Source organism: Magnolia sinica, chromosome 3, assembly GCF_029962835.1.
Source record: "Magnolia sinica isolate HGM2019 chromosome 3, MsV1, whole genome shotgun sequence".
Classification (NCBI taxonomy): domain Eukaryota; kingdom Viridiplantae; phylum Streptophyta; class Magnoliopsida; order Magnoliales; family Magnoliaceae; genus Magnolia; species Magnolia sinica.
The window spans coordinates 43851883-43870204 of NC_080575.1; the positions used below are offsets into that span (position 1 = coordinate 43851883).

Below are 18322 nucleotides of genomic sequence, written 5' to 3' on the forward strand. Positions count from 1 at the left end.
AAATGTTCACACTTTGTGTTGATGCTTGACATGAGAATCAAATACAGGAAGAATATATTCTCGAGAGATAAGGGGAGATGCTACTGAAATTTTGATATGGCATTTAAATTGAAAAATGAAGGCATTACAATCTATCCAACTTTGAATGAGTGACTGATTTAGACAATTAGGTAAGTATGCCCGTTTAGGTATAGGTAAGCATTACATCCTGCAATTCTATAGAGCAGTGTAGTGAAGATTTTAACATATCAAGAACTTTGTTTTATAGATGGCTAGTGAAGAGGAAGCCCCAAATACCCTTGTGTGGGTGCATCAGCCATATCTCCTCTTCTCGTAGAGGGAGACACTTCTTCAACTGTAGGCAAATGAAAGAAAAAAATCAGCAGTGTGAAATGACTTTGAAGAAGTCACGGTTAATGGTGTGTTGAAGATCAAGTGTATTCATTGCAAGTCACTATACAGTAAGAATTCAAGGGGATCAACAACATATTTAAAGAAACATAAGCAAAACTGTTTTAAGAGACCAAGACTCCTACTTCCAGGTCAACAGTTGCTGTCATTTACAAAGTCAGAAGGGGACGACTCCCAAAGCGTAATTGAAATTGCAGTAGAATTGCTACTGTTGAAGTATGGAAATTTTTTTAACTGTCCTAGAGGGGAGTGAATAGGAAGGACTTTTCAATAATATTTACTTGTTTAAAACATACAATGCCTTAAATTAGTTTATTAATTAAGCTAAGTAGGGCAAAGTAGCTTTAAGGCTTCCAAGCCAATAAAAGGCCTATTCACATAGCTACACATGATTTGTATGTAAAGCAACTAGCCTATAGAGATAGTGTATGTGAGTGTGTGGGATGTGATTCCCATCCATGCTAGGACATTCATTTCATCATGTGTCATAAACAATCATTTAAGAAACATACGCATGACTAGATCAATGCTCAAATAACAATCCCAAACACAATCATATATAGTGGTTCGGCTATATACCTACTCCACTCCCGGTTGACGCACTCCACCCTAGAGTGTACCAGATTTAACTATTAATGATTTTAAATCAGGTTAACCATAAACCTTTATAACCTACACAAAGTTAACTAAGGAGCCAATACAAGACAACCTTAGATGCCTACGCAAGGCAAGAAGTCCTATACAAGGACACAACTAGGAGCCTACTCAAGGCAATGAGTCCTACAGAAGGACAACACGTCCTACACAAGGACACGAGACCTACACAAGGAGAACACAACGTATTCTCCCGTTGGAGGCCTATGGAAGGTCTTAGTGAATTTGTTAACTTAAACTCTAAATCTTAATCCTACATAAGGAAAGGGCTTCAGACTCAACGGACTTTGTATACTTATAAATAAGTGAGTGATCCCCATTTTAGTATATGTTGATGAAGATCTTCCTATTGATGAAGAGTCTTCAGCTCCCTTGAACCGTAACCATCCGTTTGATGCTTCAATCAATGATCCAGAGTTGTTGGTTTAGGGTTTGGTCTGATCTTCTCTAATAAGTGATTTTTCTTTAGAGTTTAGAGAAGATTCCCATGAGCTAAGCATTCAAGAGTTCCAGTACAAAGATTTACCATTAAAAAGTGCTACTGGAAACTCAATAAATGCCCGAGTTCATAACTCAATCCAAGCAATGAGGATGTCAATAAATGCTTGTGCTATGGATTGAATGATGAACTCTTATGGAAAAGAAGGCTTGAGGATAAGGGTATTAACTACTATAATAACTCCCTTGAGCCCTCTTTAATTCTAGCTACTTTCCTAAGAACCAACCCAAAAGTATATATAAAGTTGAATCCCAACGGTCAAAAAATGGGCAAAAATCTGACGTTATTAATGCCATCGAAATTCAAATTTCGATGTTATCGAACCTTCTCCGATTGTATCGACTACTTGCACCAAGATATTCAGTTAGATGTAGGACAAATTGTCTCTGATCTCATTGATCAACCTTCGATGCTATCAATGTGCACTTCGATAGCATCGGAGGATGTTTCGATGCCATCGGGATCCCTTTGGAAAATATACTTTGGTTGCTGGACAGATTTGTCCCCTTTTCGATGCCATCGATCAAAACTTTGATGTTATCGAAAATTGAATTTCGTTAGTGAATTTTTGAAAAAAACCTTCTTACGTAGGTATTAATTTGAATCTATGCTCATATGCTGGATTCAGTTTGAGTATCAAGCAAAATTCTCCATCTAGAGAGACGTTCTGCAGTTGTTCTTTACTGCCAACTATAAGAATTTCTTTTTTGTTTTATTTATACTAAAGAGGAAAAAAAATCCTTTCATACGGACAACATAAGTGTAACCCATTTTTAAAGGACAAACTCCACTATCTAATAATCAACTGATCAACGTTGTGCAAGTGGCTAAATAGGTGACCAATTTTATTCAATCTTGATCATATATGGTCGATTTCCAATATATCTACCTATCTTAGCGCTTTGGATTAATTGTTTGGTTTGAATCAAGCTGTACAATCAATTTTGGCATGCTTGCACTAATCATGTGACTGAGATTGGAATAACAGCAACAGTTACTACAATAGCAGATCTATTTATTTGGTTCAGTGATCCAAATCTTTCACAATGGGTGGGCCTCAGCACAATAGAAAAAGAAGAGAAAATTCCAGATTTAAGGATTCTTGCTCTTGAGTGGTGGCAGAAAAGAAAGGGGTAAGAAAGATAATACAGAGCGGGTTCAGGTTCAATGGAAAAATCCAACGGCCTGCTCTTCTCCACTACCGCTAACCTCTAATCGCTGAGACTGAAGTAAGAGTAATGTAATACACTCCTCGCAGGCTTTGCCGAGTATAACTTGCGTCCATTCCAAATACTAATACTCTAATGCTGCTGCTACTAATAATAATCACTTTTAAAGCACCAAACAGATGATCGTATTACTAAGTGAAGCACATAAAGGGGTAATGTGGGCTTGGAGCACACTCAACTGTGAATGAATCTGTCTGGCCCTGAAGCAGACCGCATGCCATGAGAAAATCCAGCTCGCACTCCTCATTTGCAACTTATCATTATTATTATTATTACTTTTATCCCTTCCTCGTCTGTGCGTGTGTATAATAATGCTTTAGCTATGATTATTTGTTGCAGAAATTAAAGGGTGATTGGCATGAAGGGACCTAAAAGGTAAGTCAGCAGCCATGACCCAGTGACACAGGTGGATCCAAGGCACTCGCAAAGCAGGACTACTGAGAACATGCCCTGAGCTTAGCTGAAAACCATGCAGGTCCACTCATCATGTGGGCAATACATGAAAGTGGAAAAAGGATGGTTAGGAAGAGGAGTAATGGCCTTTTATATCCAACATACACTCATGCTCTCTTTTGATAAGTGGGCCATAATTTTTGTTTCAAGGGATGTTATGCAAGCAGAGCAATGAATTGCCTGAGTCATCTCAGCACTCTGTTCTGTTCTCTGATGGGCTTTCCACTGTAAAAATAATGACAAAAGAGACTACATATTCAAAATGAATTTAATTATATTCATATGTACAAATGATAATAATAATACATCAAATCTGGAGCATAGTAAGTAGATTCTGCACATTTGGAACGAGCATCAAACCATGATGCAAGAAGATGTAGTCTTGAGGCTGCCACCATGAAACAAAAAGCGCAGAGACAGTTTTGCTTGCCATCTGATGTTGATACCGTCCTTATTCTATGTATAAAATTGAAACAAGAACACGATTAGTTTAACTCCACTCAACGTCATTTTCAAGACACCAACCAAAATGGCGATTGGTTATTGACTTGTAAATAAATGAAAAACAAAATTTTAGGAGCAGTGATCCCTTTCGACTGACTATACTTGTCTCAAACATTTCAACAAATAAGATGATGCAAAATTTGGGGTGCCATTGGCAAGAGAGATGGTGTGGCCCAGTTAAAAGTGGGTCACGAGAGCTCCACATGTGGGCATGCCTGTATTTAAATGCAGTCTTTGCCCAATCAGATTAATTAGTGGGCCCTAACAGTCTAAACAGCAACTTCTCCATGACTAGTAAGTAAACAACCCATGCATCAGCCATGGAGGGTCGGGCCTCGAGGTTGGATGACCTTTCCATCCAATTGTCTACCCAATGAAGGCTGTAAGTAGGAGGTGGTGGAGAAAGGCCCGAGATAATGACAAAGACACTGGAGAGATTTCTAAAACTTGGACACCCATTCCCCTTCATTTATCTTCATGTGTGAATGGCATTCGACTTTTTACTCTGTGTCCACGATCAAAGATTTAGTGGCAGAGCTTTGCTTGGTGCAGCTTCTCTTTTGGTATATCCAAGTCAATTAATGAAGTCAATGCCATGAAATGAGGATGTAGAGAGGGAGGGATGGGGAGCGAGAGAAGGGGAGGGAGAGAGGGTGGGAGAGAGAGAGTACCTCCAAATAGAATGGTATGTAATATGGATCTAGGGCCCATTCTTCATTCTCATATTTGTAGAGAAAACCTGATTTTAAAAAAATGAAACTCTTTTGTAAATTTCATTGTAAATTGGGCATGTTCATCACTTGAAACTGCTTCAATTACACTCAAGAGGGCTAGACCGCGAAGAAAGATCTGCAATAGTAGTGAAAATGAAACCTGTCAGATGTGTCCTTGCTGGTGCTGCCATGAAGAACCGGACTCTATATCAACTAGACATGAACAATACATTCCTTCACAGATGAAGAATAGAAAGAAGATGAAGAATATAGACATGGATTTCATAGATAAGGAGAAAGCATAGGATAAAATGCCTGGGGAGATTATGCCACAGTTGTTGAAAAAGAGATCCTGAAAGAGACTAATGAGTTCCCTGTAATGACAGACCATCAAGAGTTTGCATTAAGATTTTACAAATTTGCAACCACTATAAATTAACCAACCCCAAAGCACTAGTACTAAGAAAAATATTCTTCAGGGTATGCTGTTTATTGATGCGGGTTGGTCGTCATGATTGGTGGGGGGCAGGGAGGCTAAATTGGAGATTTGGTCCATTTGGAAGAGGGTTCTAGCGTCTTCAAGTGAGGCATGCTGCAAAATAGTTAAAATATCAGAGAGAGAGAGAGAGGGAGAGAGATCTTCAAGTCATTCAGCACTCAAACTACCCAATCCATTCTTTGTTTGCTCCCATCATGCAAAATGGCCCCCCACACATTTTGATATTACAAAACTAAGAATCAAATGAGTGTTTCTAATACAAAATGGAATAAAAAAATGCCCCTCACCAGTTTGACCTATCAATCCACTCAATTCAAGATAACAATCCATCTGTTTGTCTTTTTGTCAATTGTGCATACAGACCATCCTTGCTTAGAAGCTCCTTGTGATCGCCCATCTGTTTTTGGTGCATAGAAATTATTATCATTGTCAGATTTCTTTTTGAGAAGATTATCATTCACATTCTCAAGATAAAAATATGATCGTTGGACCCAACTACCTGAACTTCCTCTATAAATGTCAAGAATCAATAACTCAACCAGATATGCATACATATCTACTGGAAAATATCCCTAGGTGAGTTTGCATACACTAGTGAATTGAATTCAATTACTCATCTAATAAGGGCATGTTTGGATACATGAAATCCATGTGGAAATGGAAATTGTTTTCCACTGACATGACAGATGGGTTGTTTGTATATGTGGATTCCACACAGTAATCATTACTCTTATACACAATTATCTGGCACAAGAAACGTAACTGTTTTTCAATGAATTTGAGGGCTACACTTGCAATTCAAACAGACTCAATTTTTAGAAGCATACTTTCCATGCTATGGAAATATAAATGGGAATCATTACATTATCCATGGAATCTAAAAGGAATCCACATATCCAAACACTTGGTGACATGGAAATAAACTAAATTGTAGCTCCTTAGCTCTCATATTGATAGATTGAGCTCCAAATAGCGATTAGATTACTTTCAATTTGGAACAGAGAAAAACTTAACTGCAATCCGAGGATTATGTTTCATTAGTTCTAATGATTTCCTTTTGATTAAACTGACTGCTCACAATTCAATCCACTTGTGCATCCAAATGGATCCAAATGATTATAACAAACCCAAATTTCAAAAGATATACAACAACAATTCCTTAAAATGACAGAATCACTTATTTATGAAATTCAGATTGACCAAAATAAAAGATCGATAACATTTTCTAGAACTGAAGGGGGATGTCCATTGTGGTCATTTTGAATTCTACAGGTTTCGATAATTCCTTTTTTGAGTGACAGTGCTCCCAAAATGCTTGCAGGTCAATTTTGTACACACAATAGTCGTCAACATGTCTTCTTTAAGAACCACAACTTACTGAATTGCCGGTTTATTAATTCATGTCTGAGCAATTTTGCTAATAATTTACAGAAGAGAATGATAAATGAGGCTCAAAAGAGTGCACTGCTCAATATATGTGCATTCAGGAATGCTTGTCTCCTACTCTTATGAAAGTTGTGGATGGGAATTCTTCTGTGAGTATAGGCATAGATCTGCATGCAAGCGTAAATGAAGAGCATGCTATTATCTGTGCAACATCTGACCTACCTGAACAATTCTACCACTGTCCATTACAACAATTCTGTCAGCAGCTTGTATTGTGGATAGCCTGCAACAATGGTTCATGCAGTGAGACTCTGACACTTAGGTAATTAAAAATAAATAAAGGAGATGTTGTACACTTAAGTAATTAAAAATAAATAAAGGCGATGGTGTAAGAAATCACCTATGTGCAATGACTATTACAGTCCTCTTTTCCTTAGACCCATGCCTAACTGAATGAAGAACTTGCTGTACAGAGGCAGTAAAGCATCAGATGCAATGTTTGGACTAGCCATTGCTCATTCCAAAAGAAGAAGAAGAAGAAGTGTTCATGTGTTGATAACAGTTTCTAGTGAAATTACCTTCACATAATGTTCGCTATCGGCATCTAGTGCACTGGTGGCTTCATCAAAAATCAAAATAGCAGGGTCCCTAAGAATAGCTCTGGCAATGGCAATACGCTGCTTTTGTCCCCCGCTAAGCAGGTCATTGTCAACCAATGTTTCATAACCATTGGGAAGAGATAAAATAAAATCATGAGCATATGCCTGCTTAGCAGCCCATTCCACATCTTCTTGACTGATTTCCCTGGTGCATCCATATCTTATATTTGAGCTAACATCCATCCGGAAAAGACGAGGTTCCTGCTCAAAATTGGAAAAGGCACCAAAATTCATCAATTATTATTCACCTAACATCATGTTAGGATATAGTTTACAAGATAACCTGTCCCACGAATCCGATATTCTCTCTCAGCCACTTAATGTCCAACTCTTCAAGAGGGGAACCATCAATAAAGATCTGCACTGAAACACATTTTTATGTAAGGTCCAACTACAAAACATGGTAGATTACCATAAGCAGATCCATTTATCAGGCATGGCTTATACTATGATTACAAGGTATTGAGTAAGCTCCCATGCAGAACAACAAATATTATTTGCATTCTCACCGAAAAAGAAAAGGGTTGAGGTAGGCACAGTAGGAACTTATCTCATTTTTTATACATCCCTTCCCCTATGGTAGATGCAGTGTGTTTTGTTGTTCTATTTGGTATCTTGTGAAAAACGATGCTCTGCTTTGACCCTCATGATCAGGAACACTTAAATTCAAAATTGTGGTGCACCACATAAGAAGCATTGGTCAAATCTTGTGCAGAATTTATAGATACCCACAGTGATGATGCTACGCTAATCCAAATGATCCATATGAATGATAACAGTTTGAAACAAAATAATGAAAGCTGAGGCTGGGAATAGAAAAATTTACTGGGAGAAGCATTGACCACACTATCAACACCTACCATGTTGAACTGAAGCCCAGTAATATGGGTTTACAAGATCAATTTATTGTTCTAGAGAGAATCAAAGAAATGGAAAAAAGCTGATTTGCTGACATGGAACGGGCAAAAACGTTTGTAGGTATTTCTGAAATGTTTAATGGAGTAAGCAATTTTCCAAAATCATCACTACATCGATTGCTTCGCCTCCTCTATTGCTTATGATATTGGAATATCACTGATTGACTCCCCATTGGTCAGTTTTGCACTCATTGCCAGATACTATCATGGATGATGGATAATTTCTTTGCTTATAGAGTTTTCTTTTAAATAAAATATTATGCTTACATATTTACATTCATGCTTGACTTTTTAACTTTTCTGGACATGTTTCTTTTGATGTGCATTGGAGTAAATTGAAGGGTAACAAAATGGGAAAAGATGGCTGCAATTGAAGAAATAGAGTTTGTAATTGTCTTGCCTCTCCGAGTTACCGAACAAAACAATGTAAATATGTGGGCAGTCCATTAATTAGACTGCTGACAAGTGATCGTTTTTGTAAATCTTTTGGTTTCCTTCAGTAAAATGATACAGGTGTCTTTTCAGTGTATGCATGAATCCTTTTTGTCAAGCTATAACATGAGGATTTTGTTTGACTTGTTCTTGTTGAATTTTTTCTCCAATAATCCTTGAGAGGTTGCATTTGGGTGGGCTTGTTGGCTAGGACAAGGTTCATATGGTAAACTATCTCAGAAGTAGACATGGTAATCATGAATGAATCTATCCTGTGCTTGAGAAAGAGAGAAACTGTGCACTACTTGTTTATACATTGCGCCATTGAAATGGAGATATGGTGTTAAGATCTTTGTGTGATTGACATTAAAGATGATTAACACTTCCTCGAATCTTGGAATTGGTGGTCACATGGTAAAAGGAGGCCAGACTTGTGGAAGTTGTCCATGCTGGAGGAATTATAGGCGATCTAGATGGAATGGAGGAATAGGACATTTACTACTAAGGCTGAGACCTCAGAAGTGGATTTCCATAGAATATGGAGCAAGGTGGTCACATGGGCCATTTGTTTAATGGACTTTTATGGGTGTTGTAAAGAAGACTTTTGAGGTAATGTGGAGTGTAGAGTGTACACTTCTAGACAAGAGACGATTACTCATCATCCTATCCTTGAGATGCAATTTGGACTGTGTTGTTCTCCTTTCCACTTTTAAGTGGTATGTTTGATTCCCAAGTGATCTCCACTTCATCTCGCAAGGGTCATCCTAGATCTTGCTCTTGATGATTGTAGAAGTCGAAAAGTATAATGGTTGCACCAAGGAATCCATCTTTGGTGCTGGTGTCAATCTTAGAACCCATCTCAAGCCAACATCATTATCTATGTGTTCTAGCAAACCCATCTTATCCATCAGGATGCAACCGATGATCATCCTTTGCCTCTCTTCTGGTGCTCCTCTCCCATGCCATCTGCTCACAGTAGCATTGTCACTCGCTGCTCAGAGCCCCTTCTCTGAGCACATCGCCAAACCTGATTCCATCCCTAGAACCCATCCACAATCATCTTCATGACCAAAGAGTATTTCCCTGCACAGGTTATCACCTGCTAGACCCGATGACCCCTATGCTGAAACCCATCACCTTCCTCCTCTCCTGATCCAAAGATGTCCCCTGCATGCATCTTTTGCTCGACTCTAACCACCACCATCATCATCATTCATCTCCAATAGCCCCTTCACAGCTGCACCCACCATTTCCGCCCGGATCAACTATTTTCGCAAGATCGCCAATCAGCCCCATCCATAACCCATCATTGACCAAACCTGATTCACTATAACTGATGACCATTGTTCAAAGTATCCCTGATATTATTAATAATATACTTGATATTATCCATATCTCTAGCTCGGAGATACCGATAACACTGGTAGTATAAATTTCAGGTATCAACAATATATGACCAAGTATTGCCAATGTATTGCCAATATTTTCGACTGTGTAAATTCCAGGAGTCCCTTGTATTGATAATATATCGATATTGCCAATGTAAAGCCAATATTTTCGACTGTGCAAATTCCAAGTGCCGCTTGTATTGCCAATGTATTGGCGATATTTTGATAATACTACCAATTTATTGCCCATGTATTGATATCGCCAAAAATTTGTTCAGTAAAAAAATATTTCCATTTCAATTTTTTTTTATTTTATGGATGCATGGTTGTATGATGAAATGCATGTTTGTATGTGTATATGTATGCATGAATGGATGGATGGATGGATGAATCATGGATGGATGTATGCATGCATGCATGGATGGTTGGCCGGTTGTTTGGATGGATGGATGGATCATGCATGTGTGTTTGTATGTATGTATGTATGTGCATGCATGGATGGATGGTTGAATGGATGGATACATCCATTTTCCCCATGTTTCACCAATGTTTCCTTGAGTCAACGATACATACTTTTAAACCCCATTAAAAGAAAACTTATTATTTGATTCCTAAATATGCAAATATGTGTCCTTTTCACTATTATTTGATTCTTAAATATGCAAATGTGTGTATTTTATCATCTCCTGAAGTATCATTAAAAAATTCCACCATTTTCCCCATGTTTCTGTACTGTTTCCCTGAGATAGCGTTCCATAGGTTTAGACCCCCATTAAAGAGAAACTTATTATGTATGTGTCTTCTTTGCAATTATGTGATTCCTAAATATGCAAATATATGTATTTTAGCATCTCCTGAGGTTTTATTGAGAAATTCCACCATTTCCACCCATTTCCCCAATGTTTCCCTTAGTCAGCGGTACATTTCAAGGTATTAACGATAATAGTAGTCATATCAATACATGTTTCCATATCCCTAGCCAGTGATACATGTAATGATACCGATACTATGAACACTGCCGATGACAACCACCGTTATTTCCGGCAGCCTGATCTCTCTAACCCGGCACATTCTCCAGCCAGAACTTGTCATCATCTGCCACATTGAAAAACACCTACAAACCCATCTCTATGCTGTGTAAAAACCCATATGCAGTGTCACCACACAGAACTCGATCCTCCGGATCCATCACTTGCTGCAGTTGGATATAAACCCGAATCCTGCATTTGTCCAATCATTGAAATCCATATAGTTCCTAGATTTGCACTCTCTTCTAGCACCAGTTCCTGAAACCAAGTCTCTGCTGCTTCCTTCATTGCTGAAATCCATCTCTAATAGGCAAGAAGAAGAGGCATGAGTGCCCTTTTAAGTTACCTTTTCACTCTCTACTCCTTGTGTACACATAACTCTATGCACTTTCAGCGTGTTTTTAGGCGGTATATGAAGCATTCTCTGTCACGGACCTCTTAATAGCAATGTCATTTGATGTAGTCTACAATATCAACTTTGTGATTGCTGGATCAACAGCCTTCGCTAGTCATCTTATTAGTACATACTCTCGGTGCATCTGCTTTGATGATGCATCTTTTCTTTGTTATGTTGTACCCTTTGTACCAAACTCGTTCTCCAATGCACTTTTTTGGGACCAATGCCATCACTTGTTTGTTATCCACAAATTCAAGAGCCATTGGAGGAACAATGGTTGAAATCTTAGCCACCAGAAGAGCAATGGTGGAAAGTGCCATAGATTGTTCGCTAGTCATTGGAAGTGTCAATGGGTAACATCTTAGAAGTTGTTGGAAGTCTATGCTCGCCTCATGCTACTTGTCGTTGATAAGATTTTGTCGCACTTCGCCCATTGAAGTTTTCTTTTGCACTTTTACTTTTGAATAAGTAAACTTCTTGCCTTACAAACTCAATTTGTTCTTTCAACCACCTTGAGTTTGAGAGGGGAGTGTTAGAGTAGATAAGCACAATCTTGGATATTTTGTATCTTGTAGACATGCATCCAAATCCACATATATTATGTATATATATGGTCCATAATAAAATACACAATACAATTTCCACAATGTAGTATCTTGTGGAATAATAGACTCGATTCATTCAAATTGTTACATTGAATTGTTGTATTCTTCACTACAAGAACCTTCCACCATGTTGTCACTATTGATGAGAATTTGCACTTCCAACATGCACTTTTGCTCCTACCATGAACTAGCAGTGCCTCCAACATGCACTACCTCTTCTACTTCAAACTTGCACTTACAACTCATGCACCCACTTATACTTCCTAGACTTTTATAATTGGTAACATATTGATACTAAATGCTTCCCCATTCTTGAAACTGAACTCTCTCTAGTTCCCCTCACATTTTGTGCAACTAAGGCTAAGTTACTAAATTTGTTCAGAGTGTATTGAATTAATAATATCAAAGTCGAGCACACTTCCCAATAGTCAAAGCTGGTACTTGTAGAGAGACATTTTTTAAGCAGTAATGAGAACTAACATTTCATTTCTTTATTTAACATATCATGTTTAACTCTGTATTCATGTGCATAACTATATTGGACTCCACTTATCATTAATAAAAAGAGTATTTGTCCAGCAAGACAAGTACAAGTTTATGCCCTAATCTTTCCTCGTCTCTTCTTCTCTTTTTCCTTCCTCTCCTTTTTCAACATGAAGCCTCCAATCCCTTCTGTTCGTCGTATTCAACTTGCTATCAAGCACACCCGAAGGCATGGATTGAAGATGTATTTCATGGGGGCCACTGCTAACATCATCAGGTTGTACGAATGATGTTAATCTTGCATAGCTGGTGGTCTCCTTGAAGGGGAAAACATAACATCTTCTAATAAATCCTGAATTTTAGAAGAATTATGAGTTTTTAAGATTTTCTTTATTGCCTTTGATACTGTTTTTCAAGATTCAAGGAATTTTTTGAAGAAAAAATTGGGCATAGATTGACAGCTTGAGGGGATTGTAGAGACATGGTCATGTATTCACGTGGAGTACCATTTCATTTGCTTATTTCACGTATCATGTTCAATTGTGAAATCATGCAGACTACCATATTGGACACCACTCATGAATATTATTAATAAATGGAGGATTAGGCATGTAAGAGTAATACAAGTTTATGCACTAATCCTTCTTCTCTTCTTCTATTTTTCCTTACACTCCTTTTTCTATCTACACTTGGCCTCTCAATCCCTTGTGTTCCTCCTATTCAACTGCAATTCTCCCCATAGTCTAGGTCGTCATTACATGTCTTCTTAGGTTTGACTTAAACGGTAAATTTCCAAATTTGAAACTGAATTTACTCAATTATTCACAATTTGGATTCACTAAATTCGTGAAGTGGGAATTCTTTTCGTAGTGATTTGCAAATGAACAAGATTTATTATGTTCAAAGCACATAGACAAGTCCAATGAACTCAGAAATGATGATTTTGTGAGAGGTCATTGTGTGTGTTGGAAATAGAATTCCAAAATAAATAAGAATAAAAATCTAGAAGCAAATGGCGTGAGATAATATGGTGAAATCTTCTGATAAAGCCACGGTCCCATCAGCGATGGCCTACCATACAGGTTACTTTGAAATGCACGAAACCATTAGAAGGCCATACCGATTATTCCCCTACAAACTCATGGCATGTGCTTCACAAATTCATGTAAATGACTACCTTTTTAGTGTGGGAAAAGCTTTCACCAAAAATTCTTAAAGTATTACAAGAAACTTCCTTCAATAAATTACCATTCACATATCTTTAGATTGTACGGGACAATTTTGCTTCAGATTTCAACAAATTTGCTTTATGATGGAGCTTAATTCTATCATTTATTTCCTTTGATGTCTGCATTTTCATTACAGTGGCAAATAGCTAGAGTCATTCACCAGGCTAGATGAAGCTTACCTGACCAGATGTTGGTTCATACAGACGAAGAAGAAGATGAACTAGTGTGCTTTTCCCACTGCCATTACTGCCAACCTACGAACAAGAAAATGTGTTCATTCTTCAAAATCATAGCTGTTAAAAAGTAGTATAGAAAGTTTGCTTACAATGGCAACAACTTCCTTCGGATGCAAAGATATGTTTAAATGTTGTAGAACAGGTACCTGTTTAAATGTCATAGGATGGTCAACACGATGATCGTGATCTCAAAAATGATGTATTAGTATAAATGTATAATCCAACAAAAATAGTACGAAAACTACTCGAAATAACATCATCAGTCTTCGGAATTATATAGTTCAAACAAACAATTGAAGCAACATAAGAGAGGTTTAAGAATGGATTAAGAGATGTCTTTTGTGTTTGAGAGATTAAGAGGTCAATATTTAATTTTTTGAAAGGAAAATGATCAACATAAGAACTGTGACAATCAGAGTTTATGGTGCTTACAAGGTCCGACAATTTTTCAGAAGTTTAAAATGGATTACATCAAATAAGGTAGCTTTAGTCACTTTCTATGAAATGAATGTGAGGTTTTCCATAATTCAAGAGTACATTCTACCATTGGCTCCTTGCCACATCATTTTTCCTTGGAAACAAGAAATATGGTAGAGAGAAAAGAAGATGAGATCCTTTTAATGCATACCCCATTCTCCACAAATACAGTAGGACAAGGAGATCCAGGAGACGAATGACCGGCCTCATCAATAGGGATACCAATAATTTAGCACATTCTATAGCAAAATTAAGAGCTCATAGGGAAGAGCTCCTGTCGGGAAGTATTCACACTCTTCACGATCATTATTATTTCTCCTTTTCTAGATTACTATCCCCTTACTGCTCTGTACAAACTGTGAATGGGTCTACCTACATCCAGTGAGTTAAATTATCAATAGTTTCAACCAATATTTGGCCGATATTATCGGTGTTGCATGGGTCGATATGATAATACAGGAGTTATTGAATTCCCTTGTATCTCACAAAATATAGCAAAGTATCATCGATATATCTACAAATTGTGATATTTTGCTAAAATCACTTTACAGTTTATAGAAGTCCCACATAGCTGAACATGCAATATGTATCAATGACATGAGCCTCTTAGAAATAAAATAAAAAATAAAAAATAAAAATCGCATAGAAACCCCACAAAACACCATATTTTTCTGATTTTTTTTTTTTGGCAATAAGTTTCTAAGTGGATTTAGACAACGCCTTTCGAGTTCTTTTAAGAGAAGAAAATTTGGGCAGAGAAATCCAAATAGGAGAGCGGAAAATGGCTGAAACACATTCAGTGAGATTTGTTTAATTTCAAGTGTTTCTACTTGTTTCTTTTGTTTAGTTCTAATAAAATTAAGTTAGTAATCCATGATGTTTTTGCATGAACACCGTGGAATTTTTGCTCCATTTTTTTTTTTTGCGGAAAATCCGAAAATCTTCCATTTTTGCCCATTTAAATTGCAAGTAGTGTCAAAAATCATATGACACTACTTGTAGGCCAATCTATAGACTGACGGTAGTTTCTTGATATATATATATATATAGATATATATATATAGATATATATATATATATATATATATATATATATATATATAATGAAAAACAAATATAAGAATGCCAATAAGTGCTCAGATATGCCCTATCAACTTGCAATAAATGCTTGCCACCGCGAAGTGCAGCAAAAGTGGGTCCTTCACTTTAGTGAACTTTTGAGGATGGGCTTTCGGGAGCTAAGAGTACGTTGCTACTATCCAGGAGGGCATTCATGTGCGTTGGAAGAAGAGTTTCTGTAAGGCAGAGGTGTAAGTGATCCTGGTGTGCCCTGACACCATTTATCATCAGCAAACAATATGAAGGCTTGTTCACTTACCGAGAATAGAACCTTCAATAGGAATGATTGACAAAAAAAGATTCGTAAGGCTAAGTTGAAATAACATGGACAAGTTATGGTGATAGTGACATTGTGGTAATGGTGATGGTGAATGTAGTTATTTATAACAATAATGTACATTTCATATGTAAATTTCCATATCAATTTGTGTATGGTAGTGTCTTGAACAAACTTAGCCGTTTATACCTTGTACACATCCTACTGTGATTGTCTCCCCCTCGAGTGATGGAATAAATCAAAATAAAGCCAAGAATATAGGACCAGTAAGGTCTTGGGAGGCCCTCATCATTGTGGCCCATGGACCTCACAAAAGTGGGTCGCATCTTGAGGTTTTTAGCACTTTCTCATCAATGTTACAGCAACAGAAGCTCTGGTGGACTATAAATTAAATGCACCTACTGGAAGGGATTTCTCCCGCATTTCTTCACCGATTTGGATGATCTCGGACTTTATTGTGTAGTACTTCAAAAGACCTATGCAATGTAGACTGTAGTGATGACATCCCAATCAGAGCTGTAGATTTCAAATGGTGGGCCCCACAATCAAAACTATTAAACTGCATAATTCTGAATCTGCATTAGGGAAATTCTTCCCCAATTTGCATCAAATATGAGAATCAGTTGGTCCTAATTCTTGTACCATCGTGTAGTCTATCAAATTATCTTTCCAATGATATATAGATCTTGAGATTTGGCCTACTGAACATGGAGAACTGTGGTCTGCAATGATAAAAGGACCTGCTTAAATCAACAATCCCTATTTTTACAGTTCTTGGATAACTTCTTCAATTAGCTCAAGTTTCTCTGCAATCACTGGGATAAGAGCTCTAATTAAAACTCTCTAAGCATGGTTTAGGAAGGGCTTCAAGAGAAAAGCACTCACTTAAACCTATAAAATGGAGAGAAATTGCACATTCACCTGTGAAATGGTGAAATTTCCACAATGCCTTCTTCCATTAACTTCCAAGAAGATTCTCCTCTTTAATAAACCTTATCTTAATCCTAGCCAATTACAATCCTTACCTTCGATCCTAGGATTGAGAATTTTCTAGCAAATTTTTAACATACCCTTTCAATTACCCCCAAATTTCTATCATTTTGCAGGAATGCAATTGCCCAAGTCTATAAATAGGGGAGAATTCTACAATGTCCAGGCCAATCAATCAAATCTCATGTGCTGGGAGCCTGGGACTCCCATATTCAAGAAAGAAAAAGAGGGAAAAGAGTGAAAAAAAAAAAAAGGAAAAAAGAAGAGAAAGTTGCAGAGAAAATGGTGAATTGGAGAGAAGACCAAGAGGATTAAAGTAGGAAATTGTTTTAGCACAAGATTCTGCTTCGAACAAGCTAATCCCTCCTGAGGAAGCTGATGATTTGAAGCTAGGAACAAGGATCAAAGGCCCACCTATGATAGAGAATGCTTCTTCTTTCTTTTTTGATTTTCCTCTCTACATTTGTATTATTCTCCAGTTCACCTAATATTAGTTTGCATGCTATGAAAATGTTGTAATTCTCTCTTACAATCTATCTCAAGAGACTGAACCTTCAGGTGAAGGAAGGTGCCTAACCCCTTCTTCCTCCATAACTGGATCCCTTACCTTAGTTTAGTGGATTGGAGTCACTTTAAGATTGTTCTTGTGTAGTTCTAGCTCTCTACATAATACGCGCCTAAGAGCTAGTGGTGATTCCCTTTGCACTGCAACATTCGAGTGCTTTGAGCTGATCGCAACCGATAGCGCCACAGTCACAGTACCAGAGCAATTTGAATGATCCTACACAGCATATCACATATGATCCTACTTTAGAGAATGTAGCATAATGCAAACTCATTCTCATACCACATAGTGTGGCAGACAATGTGTTGAGTAACCTTGGTTTGGCCTAACCTAATCTTTAGGATATCGTAAATCTCAAATAAAAAATCTCTAATTCCAGAAGAAAAAGAGAAGAAACCGTGGCATTTAAAAAAAAATCAAGACAAGATTTGCAGTCCATTCGAACAATATGAAACAAAAGAAATAACCAAAATAACCTCAAGTGTGAGGTGCCTAAATGTCATTATAATAATAAAAAAAGAAAATTAGACATACATATTAAAAAATTACCCTTTTGTATCCACTACAAACCTAACACATGGACAAACAACACAGACAAAAGAAAGGTTACATACAATGGACAGATTTGAATTTGGATGTGCTTATATATAATAAATAGTTAAAATAGGAAACATTTTTTGTACTTGTATGCTTATCATCATTAATAACTGATGGAGGATGTTTGGTTGGGCAAAAAAGCATTGAAGTTTTTCAAGGCAAGCAAGAATTTCAATGGAGGCAAACGCAGTGGTGGTCTGATGTTTTTCATTTTCAAGCAATGAAGTGCTTTGGGCCCCTTCTTTTTGTAGGAATTTGTTAGATGAAGAGATGGAAGATTTGGTCAGGCTCTTGGAGCTGTTGTGCAATGTGAAGCCAACAGAGGGAGATAGGGACAAGATGGTGTGAACCAAAGAAAAGTTTGGGCGATTCTTTGTGAAGTCTTTGTATAGAGCACTCAATGGGTTTTCATTGGGGACTCAGCTTAGTCCTATAGCTTTGGTGTGGAGGTATGTAGCCCCTCCAAAGGTTGCAGCTTTGGCATGACTTGTGGGAAGGAAGTGCTTACGGTTGACAGTCTTTGCAAGAGAAGAATGGTACTTCCAAATGTTTGTGTAACGTGCATGCATAATGAG

At 37.4% G+C, this 18322-nt stretch overlaps 1 protein-coding gene across 9 annotated transcripts in view; it reads right to left on the reverse strand.

The window, feature by feature from the left end:
- Positions 1-78: 78 nt before the first annotated feature.
- LOC131239862 (ABC transporter B family member 26, chloroplastic) overlaps positions 79-18322 on the reverse strand; it is a 177314-nt gene continuing 159070 nt past the window's right edge. For 5 of the 9 annotated variants that reach the window (XM_058237755.1, XM_058237759.1, XM_058237762.1 and 2 more), the window contains 7 exons: positions 13812-13868; positions 13666-13740; positions 7291-7365; positions 6927-7208; positions 6749-6813; positions 6571-6631; positions 5104-5359 (listed from right to left, as the gene is read on the reverse strand). In XM_058237755.1, the coding sequence (XP_058093738.1) occupies positions 5276-5359; positions 6571-6631; positions 6749-6813; positions 6927-7208; positions 7291-7365; positions 13666-13740; positions 13812-13868 (699 nt within the window). In that variant the 3' untranslated portion in view covers positions 5104-5275. Of the gene's footprint in view, positions 356-3500; positions 3703-4421; positions 4600-5103; positions 5360-6570; positions 6632-6748; positions 6814-6926; positions 7209-7290; positions 7366-13665; positions 13741-13811; positions 13869-18322 lie in introns of those variants that run through there. The other 4 variants (XR_009168458.1, XR_009168457.1, XM_058237757.1 and 1 more) reach the window with 4 other exon arrangements.